General features: G+C 42.6%; 1 protein-coding gene across 1 annotated transcript in view; it reads left to right on the forward strand.

The window, feature by feature from the left end:
• The first annotated feature begins 3,503 nt into the window (after positions 1-3,503).
• DKK2 (dickkopf WNT signaling pathway inhibitor 2) overlaps positions 3,504-12,325 on the forward strand; it is a 100,247-nt gene continuing 91,425 nt past the window's right edge. Inside the window, exon 1 of the mRNA XM_055342470.1 lies at positions 3,504-4,404. Coding sequence (XP_055198445.1) covers positions 4,183-4,404 — 222 coding nt within the window. The 5' untranslated portion in view covers positions 3,504-4,182. The remainder of the gene's footprint in view (positions 4,405-12,325) is intronic.

Below are 12,325 nucleotides of genomic sequence, written 5' to 3' on the forward strand. Positions count from 1 at the left end.
AACAAGAAGAAGGTATATCATGTCCATCCTGTGTGGACAAGGTGATTTGAGATTCTAAGGAAGCTACTAAACTATACTCTCCCTTCCCAAATTTGCCATAGTACCATACTTCTATAATTACTAACCTAAAATGACCACAACTAGTGGCATTTCTTTGGGTTCTACTACAAATGTAGGAGTATTTGTCTCCTAGTACACTACAAAAGTGTACATGTAACTTCTGAGAAAAGAAAAAGCTATGGGGGACATCTCTAATTTCTTTTATTTGTGCAGTCACATGAATTCAGTCCAGTTCAGAAGTTCTGGATACCCTGTGAGAGACCAAGATTGGCAGGATTTAGTAGCAGATGAGAACAGAGGAAGGTTCCTGACAGGGGTGAGAGGCAGATTTCAGTAAGGTAAGGCCTTGACAGTGGACCGCAAGCCTGTCCATAATCAAGGCCCTGACTTACGCACTTTTGTATTCTCAAGACCCTAAACTGAATAAATATACAGTGAAGTTCATAAAGAACTGTTGAACAAACTTATGTAAGGAGTGGTTACATACAATGTATATGCACTTAGCTCACCTTGGGGCTAAGTAGTCAGAAGGAAACAAGGATCCAGAAACAACTACTGAGACAGTTGTGGTTTTGTTTTGTTTTTGCTTTTGGATGGAAGCAAGATGATTGGCAGAGCACAGAGAAGAGGGAAAATATGGCCAAAGGAGAAAATGTCCATAGAGGTACTTTCTTTTGAATAAGAAAACCGGATCCTTACTTCTTTACAGTTTTGTTGCTTTGATGTATTTACTCCCTAATGATGTTATTGCAAAATGCATAAAAAATGTTTTCCCAAGGAGAGTATGAAGTTTGTATCTTCATGCTTGTAAAAACATACATGAGAAAACACATGTGTGGCTATGACAGTAATCCAAGGATTATGTTTATTTGCAATTAGTTGATTTTGTGTATGCATATCTACTTGTCTACATGTGGGTTACGTGTGTCTGTTTCTGTCTGCTGTACAATTTTACAGAGAGCATTTAGATCATGAATGCAATTAGTTTTTACCTCCTTTTCAGGTGTAATTGTGTATGTTGTAACATTTGATTCCATAGTGTGATTTAGTTTTATGTATGTGGAAGAATGTTAGTGCACACAGAAGTGAACTTTGACTTTCAACTTTGATTGTAAAAATTTGCTTGCCAGGTATTGTGTAAGCCTCTGAGATAATCTCTATCATGATACCCAGAGCTGAGGGGTTTCTTGAGAGTTTGCTGAGCTTGACATCATTTTTCTTTTCAGCAGAGCATTGACAGGAGTTAGGTATGACTATATGGCAACTTACTTTGGTTGGAAATAAGGAAAGAGGGAACTGATGGAAATAGGCAAAGACTTTTCAAATTCTCTCTTGGTTCATTTGTTCTTTCTTTAGCTCATGGTGGATAGTTACAACCTTCAAATGGATGTAGAGTGTTTTTTTGCCCACATATATAGCTCTCTTTTGTCTTTTCCCTTTGCTTGAAAATACTTTTGAAAAGTCCCAAAGCAATAGATTCCTAATCTAATTTTCTCCTTTTCTCTAATGTTTTCTGATGGGCATATCACAAAGAAGGCAAAAAAAGATACTTTCTTTAAGGTATAAACCATGAATCACAAGGACTTATTAATAGAGTTTCCTTGCCCTCCACTTGTGCCTGGAATGCTTCCTTTGTCCTTACAAATCCATTCCTAGGCATATTTTTAAAAAGTAGGAAAATATTGAGCGTGAGAATCTCTATCCTAAGAAAGCACAAAGGCAATTCAAAGATAAGAAAGATGCCAGAGGGTTCTTTAAGTTTTAATGCCCTTTTGCTTGTGTTAGAAAGAAAGAGAGAAAGAAAGAAAGAAAGAAAGAAGAAGAAAGAAAGAAAGAAAGAAAGGAAGGAAGGAAGGAAAGAAAGAGAGAGAGAGAAAGAAAGAAACTGAAGCATTCCAGGCCAGAGAGATTCACAGATCAGGGCAGGAAATACGCAAAGCTGGTGCTGTCTGGGAGAACCTGGCATAAATTCACACTTCAGAACTCGGTCCTTTCTTGGGGGAAAAGAAGAGTCACTATCATTCTCCCTTAGCGACATGTTGAATGTATACTCCTGTACACCCTGGGGTGCGTCTGCATCGGGTATGGAAACTGAAGAACGAGGGTCCGAAGATCAGATCTACAGTGCGGTTGGGGAGATCAGCCCCGTTCTCTAGCTGTTAGCCGCCAAGTTGTGGCACTGCCTCAGTTTCTCTGAGCGCAGGCGTTAGAGCCTGGGAAGGACAAATACAGCGACTTCCAAGCAACCCTTCTCATTGCCTTAGAAACACTGGCGCTGCTCGGCCGAGCCGCTCCAAACCCGAGCCTCGAGCTTGCCGGGGACAGCCAGTCTCCTGCGGGGACCTCCGCGCCCCGCCGGGCCGCTGCCACTGGCGCCCCCAAGCGCTGCGCGCCCGCGCGTCCCGGCCCCTGTCCGCACCTCGTCTCATCTTCTCAGAAGCAGACGGGACCTGGGGAGTCGGGGGCTGGCAGGAGAGGCTTCCCTTGGAATTCCCAGAGGCTAGGAGGCAGGAAGTTGAGGAAGGCAGGACCTCAAAGGCTCCCCTTTGCCTCGGTTCATTCTCATTTGGGATTTTCTCTTCGCACAGGGGACAGTTGCCTGGTATGGTAAAGATGCCCAGCAGAGCTGTAAGATCGAAACCCTCGGAGCCTACTGAGGGCACCCCATTTCTCCCAACTCCTGGGAGACAGAAACTTACCAGGCGGGTGTGGTGGGGGTTCAAGGGGTTGGGGGGGGGGAGGAGTGGTACAAAAGGCGTAGCCTAGAAAATCCTAAAGTTCTTTCTCCCTTTCTCTCGTCGTCTTCTCCCCAATTCCAAAGCCCCCATCCGCGTCCGTTGGGCACCCCAGACACAACGCGGCGCAGCCTTACACACCCCCTGGGAGGCACAGACTCGAACCCGACCTGAGCACTTGAGCGTCCACAGACCACAGCCTTAACGCCCAGATGCTCGCTTCTCCCAGTCTTCTCTAGGGCTTTTCTAGGAGTCGGGCACTGGAGATGGGGGATGTGTGTGTGGGGGGGACTTCCAGAAGTCGTGCTGGCGGTCCCCGAGGGCGGGGGCAACCTGCCCCGCTCCACTTCCACTTTTGCCCTCCATCTGTTTCCAAAGGTCTTTCCACCTCCGGGGCTGCTGCCTGGAATCTGGAGGCCTCGCGTTCCTCCGGGAATGAATCCCATTTTCCCAATTGTTGTGGAGAGCAGAGGGGTGTGGGAGGGGGGCAAGAGGGAGAGGGGCAGGAGGGGGAGCCGCCGAAGGAGCAGCCGCAGAGGGAAGGAGAGGAGTGGGGCGGGAACGTGGGGGGTGAGAGGAACGTTTTCACTCTTTGTCACTCTTGAATTGGGGGCGGAGGGAAAAAAACACACACACACACAACCCCACTGTGGGAAGCTATAAAAAGCAAAGGGGGCGGCGGCGAGAGAGCAAATGCAGAGAGCGGGACGGCGCGGCGCGCACGGCCGCTGCTAGGGCTCTGCTGCGTCCCGGGCAGCCCCGGGCTGCGGGGTGGGAACCGGGAGCATCGCCGCGCCGAGCCCGTGCCTGCGCGCGCGGGAGACCTCTGCTGGCCTCAGACTCCGGGGCCGGGCTGGGGCGTTCCCGGTCCCCAGTTAGGGCGCCCGCTGGCATTGTGTCCTGCAAAGGTTGAGACGGGGAAGGGAAAGAGGAGAGAAGAGCAGCTGAGGCGGAAGGGAAAGAACTGGCGTGGCCCTCCAGAGCGAATCCGGAGACTTGGGGCGCGGAGACCGGCCGGAGCGCGGTGGTGCACGCGGCAAGGAGCCCCCGAAGCGGTGCGGTCGGCGGGGCTGGGTCTTCTGGCACCTCGGGTCACGCCTCCTTGGCCAGAAGGCGCCTCGCCTTTGATTGCTTCCAGTTACCGCAGAACTTCCTGCCCTGGTGGAGGAGCGGGTCTTGCTTGGGCCGCTCTCGCTCCGGGTCCGAGGCGTGAGACTGAATTCACACGGTGCTGGGCGCCCCCCCCGCGAGGCCAAGTGGGGTTGGGGGGAACGGCCGGCTAGCCCCCGCGCCCCGAGAGAGGGGCCTGGCGTTGGGGTCCTCCGTCGCCTGGCGTCCAGCCGCACACCTCCGGGCTTTGCGCCCCCCGGGGACCCCTCGCCGGGAAATGGCCGCGTGGATGCGGGGCAAGGACTCGTCCCGCTGTCTGCTGCTCCTGGCCGCGGTGCTGATGGTGGAGAGCTCACAGCTCGGCAGCTCGCGGGCCAAACTCAACTCCATCAAGTCCTCTCTGGGCGGGGAGACGCCTGCCCAGGTCGCCAATCGATCAGCGGGCACATACCAAGGACTGGCTTTCGGCGGCAGTAAGAAGGGCAAAAGCCTGGGGCAGGTAGGAAAACGCTCCAAATACACTCGACAGCCGAGAGCGGTGGCTGCCAGCGCTCCTGAGCGCGTCGTTTGCCTTTGCACCCCTCAACCTTCCGAGGGCGCCCCCAGGTGGGGCGCGTCCCACGGCTGGGGAGGGGTTCCCAGGAGCAGATCTCCCTGGGTGGGGGGGGGGTGGCGGTGGCTGGTGCTGGAGGGCTGGGAGCCGGAGGGTTACGGTGCCCCCACCTTTGCTTGGGGCGTGGGCATGCACAAGATCCAGTGCGTACTGGTGGGGAATGGTCCTTCTCCAAATTTACCGCGGCAATGCTGATGACAACGGGAATCGCAGCCAACGTAGAGCAACGATAATGTGTCAGGCGCCGTTCTAAGCGGTTACCTCTATTTAGTCTTCACAGCCCTGTCGTGAGGGCGCTTTTCCCCATTCTGCGGATGAAAAAATTGAGTTACGCAGTGATTAAGCGCTTTGCCCGAGGCACGCAAATTAGGGTTTGGTGGGAGCGGGATTCCAATCCGAACAGTCTGGGTCCAGGTCCTGGTCTCTTAACCGTTACGTTTTACGATCTTGAATTGAGGGGGCAGTTTGCCCCCTTTGGGTCCTGTTTCCGTCCCAACCACTTTCTGCTTTCAAAGAAGTGAGGTCCCAGACAGAAAACTTCAGTCGACGCGCCATTGCTCGCTTCTGTAGCCTAGTAAATAAATCATCCAGGAGGCAGCAACGTGATGGAGCCACAGTCACAGCATCGTACCGCGGGCGATCAGGGTGTGTGGGGGGGCGATATAGCAAGGTGGATGCTGGAGGCATTTTTGCAAGAGGGAACTTTCGGAGCGCTTCTGTCCCTCTGTCACACAGACAGATTGACAGTCGCTTGCGAAGAGTCATGCAAACCTACACACAGGGTAAAAGGAACGTGAACATTGGGCACGCAATGACCGGGGTGGGGTGGGGGGGCTTGTGGGCACCGGGAGCTATGACAGCTCCCCCTTTCTGCTCTTTCTGTAGGAAGCCAAACTGAAAGCTAGCTCGCCAAACAGCACGCGCACGTCTCAGCACAACTGTCACCCCGGGAAAGTGGTTCATTGCCCCACAGATCCTGGGATTCCTCGTTTCATCAGAGGAGAGCTCGCTGCAACCTCTGTTCAGGCTCTCAGTGTCTTCCACGGCCCTACCCCTAGCGCGGGCGGGAGGCAGGGTGAAGGGTGAGAGCAAGGGGCAGTCCTGGGTGGACAGCGAGGGGAAAGTTGGCCAGCGCTTGGCCCCCTACTGCCCTCTCACGGGGACAGTTTTGCTAGTTTTGTAGTTCTAGAATGCTTTTTTTTTTAAGATTTTATTTATTTATTTATTTATTTATTTATTTATTTATTTATTTATTTGAGACACACAGAGAAGCAGAGACATAGGCAGAGGGAGAAGCAGGCTCCTCTCAGGGGGTCCAATATGGGACTGATCCCCAGGCCCAGGATCACGCCCTGAGCTGAAGGCAGATGCTCAACCGCTGGCCCACCCAGGCGTCCTGCCTCCTAGTCTTTAAAATGGTAACCATTTCAGCTATCTTTTCAAAGGAATAAAAAGTCTATAGTCAGGTGTTTTTTTTTTTTTTAAGATCTCGAGGGAAATAAACTATATATACTATATACATACATGCTACTTGCATACACATCCTGCACATTCTCACACAAGTGCACATACCTCCGCATGTATGCAACCATTCTCATTCCGTTTTACTCTTCCCTCTGAAACACCCTCACACTTTCGATAGTAATGGGCATAACGTTCAATTTTTAGATATCCATCATGAGATGAGGCAAAGGTTAGAAGAAAAGGATGCTGTCAATCCAAATCCTAAGACTTTTCTCTAATGCTTTTGACTTCAAATTCCATCTCATCAGTTGTTACAGAGAGCTAGATGTTTCTTTAGTTTAGCTAAGGACAGAGGGATGGATCCAATGATCTTCCGAGGTTCCTTTCGATTCTAATCCATTCGATTCTAATCACATTCTGTGAGTTTCTGTAAAAGACTTTCCCTTTCTGTCACCACTGGGCCCCAGCACTTGATGTTCCTGAATCAAATTATCAGTTATGTCAGAACTGTCATTAGCCATGGGGTTACATGAACTAAATTTAGGGTTGCATCCCAAAATCTAACTTATGCCTTATGTTTTGATATGTCTATTTTGCTCTCTTTCCGAATATCTGCTCCTTAAAGAGATTGCAACTCTATTTGGATGTCTTCAAATGGAAAATGTATTTATTTTACAAATGAGTTTAATGTCTTTTTCTTTCTTTCTTTCATTTTTTTCTTTCTTTTTGAGTTGAATTTCTTATACACTCTCCATAACTTAGTGGTTCTGTGGAATATATTTCATTGTGTTTACTTAACTGTAACACCGTGTCCTTCAGATTTGATGCTGGATCTGTAAGAAAATTGTAATTTATGAGAGATAATGGTAACATAAAATAAAACACTGAGTTGAGTAGAAGTAATATAGCTGGAGAATGAGAGGATTATCTTTTTTATTTTCTGGCTTCTTGCTTTCATAGCGGGTGATCTATAATGTATGCTATTGAGAAGAAACTAATAGAAAAAATCTATCTTCTATGAAGGAGAAAGAGGAATTCTTTGAATGTTTACAGGTCTCTTTACCTTCATTATTCTACTAGTTATGTGGTTTCTGAAATTCTTAGGACCCTCATTTTCAATAACTGAATGGAAGCTAGAAAGACTATTCAAACAGGAAGAAGCTGCATCCTTTTTTGGAGAAAAAAAAATTTAGAAGTGTAGCTTAGCTGAATTTTTATGCATCAGAATAGAAAAATATGATTGAGAAGATTGAAAATAAAGTGTCAGCTGATCAAACTAGCTAATTAGGTAGTATTATCCTGAGGACTGTTCATTGGATTTTTCTCCCTCTCCCCCATCCTTGATTGCTGATGCTAAAATGTATGTTTCGGAGATACAGGAACAGGAAACCGTAGGATATAAATTCAAGTAGGCATTTTAGAAATTTAGTCTTTGTTCTTCTTGAGTGAAAATGGAATAATTGTCTATTTTTTCTGATTTACTTTCCAAATAAAGAATTAAAAGTTTTATTGCCATTGCAGAAAGATAAATTATTGAAGGAATTTATTAATTCACTAATCTACGAAAGTGAAAATGAGACAAAATGGGCCCAAGGTTTTCTTAATTCAATGTAGTCTGTTTTCATTTGAAGAAAGCATTCTTATTTACAGGAATTCTATTTGTTCTGTAGGCAAGGTGGATTATTTGTAAATCACTCCTGAAAAAGATGCCTTTGAGTTTCAAGAAAGACTTAGAGAGCCCAGAAAGAGAATGTACTGTTCTCCAGAGGTGCTACAGTTCTCATTTTTAAGTTTGCTTTCAAAGACGGTTATAAGTTATGATGGAAAATGACATAGAAAATTGAATATGGCAGTATTCAGGTGATTGAAACAGAAGCAGCGAAAATGATTTTGCTGAATTATTCACATATGTGTTTTCGTCTGACTTTCTGTTTTAATCTATTGCTTACGAGTTTTAAAAGATAGTGTATGTACGTATATATATATGTGATAAATTAAGTTGTGGACTGTTACTAATGTATATATATGTCAATATATTTCGATTTCTAAAGAGATTATTTCAAACATTCTAAATTAAAAACAATTTTAAACTAAATCTTCAATATCACATGGATACATATATTCTGAATAAGTACACTGTTGCTCGACATCACCTCTGGAGTTTGAGGTAATGAACTTTTATGGGTCACCCTTAAGAACAACTTAAAAAACAAGCAATTTAAAAAAATCAATTTACCTTTGCGGTTGTCACTCTCTCTCTCTCTCTCTCTAAATATATATATATATATATATATATATATATATATATATATAATATTTTATAAATGGAAAAAGACCTTTTGGATTTTTTTTTTTTGTAAATGGAAAACCTTTTGGATTTGTGCTTGTAATTACTTCTTTTAGTCTTCTTTACTCCTTGCTTTGTCTTTTTGAGACAAGGTTAATTTGAATGCAATGCTATAGGGTTTTAAAATATTTTTAAAAGTTATGATTAGGACAGTAGAAGATAATTATGTTTTACATGTAAATAAGCTTCCTGGAAGGTGTCTCTACAAAAAAAGTTGGAAACTGGTATAACATAAATTTAGATTTCTTGATTTTCTCATATAACTTGGACATTGAAATAGGTTTGGAGGAAGTGGTGCTGTAAAAAAAGAATGCTTGAAACACATTGAAACAGAAGTTTGAGGGAGTTGGTTAGAAAGTACTAATATTTGTGTATTGCATTTTCTTTAATAAAAGTGCCACATCTATTTGTATGTGTTAACACTCATGGAAGTGCTCACAAAAATCAACTATACGTAAACTAGATAATCTATTTTCTATAGATAATCACTTCACTTTTTGAAATTATCCATGACTTTTTTTTTTAACCCCAACCCAACTTTCTCCTGCTAGAGAGTAAATATCTGTGATTTCCTCTGGACATCAACTGATGCTATGTGTAATCAGAAAAGCAAATCATTTTCAAAATTTGATATTTCTAAAATAGATTTTGAAACAATCCACAGTAAGATTCCTCTTACTTCACTGTGAATAATAGAGAATTGATAGTTGATACAAGTGGAAGGTGACCTTGTGAATAGCAAGAAAAGTATTTTAACGATAATATAACTATGAGCATCCATCATTTTATTTTTGTGCTAGAATAGAGAGAGCAAGGGACAAGTTTACTTAAACTCACTCCAGCTGTGACTTTGACCCTACCAGAGTCTTCTTTAGTACTCCCCTCTAATGCAAACTCCTTCCAGGATGTTTCAAATCTTACAGTTTTAAGTAGAGAAAGTAATGTAATAGAAAGGTAACTGATATATTCTGTTCTAGGAGAATACTGCCATTTCTTCTTTTCCCCACACAATCATTCTGAATGGATATTAAAGCAACCTGTTATATATAGAGGTTTTTATAACACTCAACATATTTACCATTTTAGATTTATTCTTCTCTGGCTGTTTCTTCTTTGATATTGATGTAACATCAAAATGAATTACAATTTATTTCTATCGGTGATTCCCTGATAGCCCTTTAAAGTCATTTTACTTCGTTAGACTTCTAGTTACTTGTACTCATCAATAAAGGAAATAAAGCTGCTTGTAGTTATTTGTTTGAATACTGAAAAGATTTAAGCAATAACTTGTCTGTCCATGACTCTTACGGAGTCTTTTTTTTTTTTTTAATTTGAGGCAGAACCCAAGAGGAAACAAAATTAATAATAGTTAATGGATAGATTTTTGCATTGTGTAGGACTGCTTTAAGACAACACAGAAAAATTAAATATGGAATGAATAATGAAAATTTAGTATTACCATGTAAGGTAAGCAGAGGTTAATTTTCTCTTCCTTCTCTGTCCACTCTTGCCAGGAACTAGAGAGCAGCAACATATTCTTCTCTAATTGTTGTTGTTGTTTTTTTTTTTTCAGGACAAATATAAATCATTCTCCCAAACAAAGAGGTCAACTGATATAAAATATGGGAAATTTTTTTGATAGGAACATCTGTCCACAGGAAGAAAAGTCACCACCCAAATATTTTAAGTAGTTGTTTCCCAACAAGTCTCTCATGCTAGCAACTTTGGGTCACTGCCCACTTCTTTGGGTTCAAACCAATGATGGAAGGTCATGAATGATACCAACATCTAATCAAATGTCCCTAGGGAGAGCTCATCCCATAAATCCTTGTAAACTGAATCAGAGAAAAATTTAACGCAGAGGGAGTTCAATATCAGATCTAAAATGCTGTATTTTAACTCAAGTAATTAGCTTGTGTAGCACTAAAAAACTGAATTATCACTTCAATATTGATTCCACATTTACTGAATCTATATAACAGATTATATTTGTGGGATCTTAATACGACTTTAAGTTTATCTATGTGCTCTAAATAATAAATGTAGAAATGAAATCAGAAAAAGCACAAAAGTAGTAAGTTTGTTAAAACCCTGTTACTTCTCTCTTCTACAAATAAAAGGGACAAATGTGCATCATATAGCCTTTTAAATATATTACAATCTAATTTAATTGATTCCACTTATGTGCTATAATTTAGTATAGAGAATAGTTACATATTTCATAGCTGTACATATTTTAGCTATCTCACCCTATCTAAAACAAACAAGTATATAAAATCAATGAGTGAATAAGTACAGTATGTGATAAAACAAATCAAAGCATCATAATTAGGAGGATTGATTTCTTAAAATGGTAGATCTATCCAAACATTTCCTAAAAGATGTTAGTTCTCCATCTTATGCTTTATCATTCGAAGTAAGAGTATTGTTTTTTCTTTTCTCTTTTTTAAAATTTTATTTATTTGAGAGAGAGAGAGAGAGAGCACAAACAGGGAGAGCAGCAGAGGGAGAGGGAAAAGCTGGCTCCCACTGAGCAGGGAGCCTGATGTGGGGCTCAATCCCAGGACCCTGAAATCATGACCTGAGCCAAAGACAGAGGCTTTAACCAACTGAGACACCCAGGTGCCCCACCATGTTCTTTTTTCTAGGGACTGAAGGAAGTGTGTGATCTTCAGAGATATTGTTTCCTTAACTGGCTTACAAGTACTTATGAGCACACATTAAATTATAGTAGGAGGTTCCATTTATTATTTACTCTGCGGCATGCATTGCTCCAAATATTTCATTTTAATTAACTATTTTGAACCTCTTAACATCCCTTTAAAGAGCAAGTCCTATTATCATCCTTATTTTTAGAAATGATGAAATGTTTTTGAAATGATAAAACAATAATTTTCCTGAGACACAGAGAGGTTATGCAGTTTGCATAAGTCACACAGCATTAAGTGGAGAAAGGCAAAACACACTCCCCAGTATCCATCTCTCTGCATCTGAATGCCACCAGGTGCCTGCTGACAGCACGCAGGCGCCTTCCCAGTGACTTCTGTACAGGTGGACTGTGAGGTATGGCATCACTCATACTCTGCTCAAATAGATCAAAATTATTTAGGGTGAGAATCTACTATTATTTTCATTTTTTCCTTACTTTTGGCTCCGTCTAGCTGCCTTTGAGAGAATCAGATGATCTGTAGCAGATAGCGGTAGTTTCCAAATAGGTTCTCACCTCTGACTTTCTACTAACCAGCTTAATGTTTTTAGAAAAGTCATTTAAATCTCTGGTTCCTTTTTCTTAAAAATATGTCTAATAAGATACAATAACGATAGCAACCATAAGAGTAATAATACTAATGTTACTGAGCCAGAGGGAGAGGAAAGTATACTTATTTACTGTGCTAACGTCATTATTACTACTACCATTACAGAAATAGGTCAGGTGAAGTGCTCACGCACAAAATAGGAAGTGGCTGCTCAATATCACCCCCAAATTGGGCAGGGGTAACTAAATAAATGCATGTAATGTACATGAGGGAAGCAAATGAACTCAATTTTACCAAGGCCAGGAATTGTAAGACAAAACAAGACAAAATAAATACACACACAAATATGTTAATCAATGTTAATTGTATCGAATGTTAACATTAAGAGGGATGGTGAGTCAGTCCTGTCTTGTACAAAGTAAGCAAAATAGCATATAATTGGGTAATTGGTAAAATTACACAGAAGCCAGGGCACAGCAGACATTAAAATCTAATCACAGTAAGTGAAGGTCCTAACTGCCATGGCAATATTAGTTATTTAACCACAGGAACCAAAGTAATTGAACAACATGTTAGAGCCTGCTGCCAACAGCATTAATTTGATATTCTTCAAAGTAAGATAGTCCTTGCAAGGGCAAGTTTCTTGACACTTTCTGCACAACTCGGGGCTCAGAGAGCTTACTGAGAATTTGGAAGGTTTACAACCCTCTCTGAGTGTCAGCTGTCCTGCTAGGACGAC

The sequence above is a fragment of the Nyctereutes procyonoides genome, unplaced genomic scaffold (assembly GCF_905146905.1).
Source record: "Nyctereutes procyonoides isolate TBG_1078 unplaced genomic scaffold, NYPRO_anot_genome, whole genome shotgun sequence".
NCBI lineage: Eukaryota > Metazoa > Chordata > Mammalia > Carnivora > Canidae > Nyctereutes > Nyctereutes procyonoides.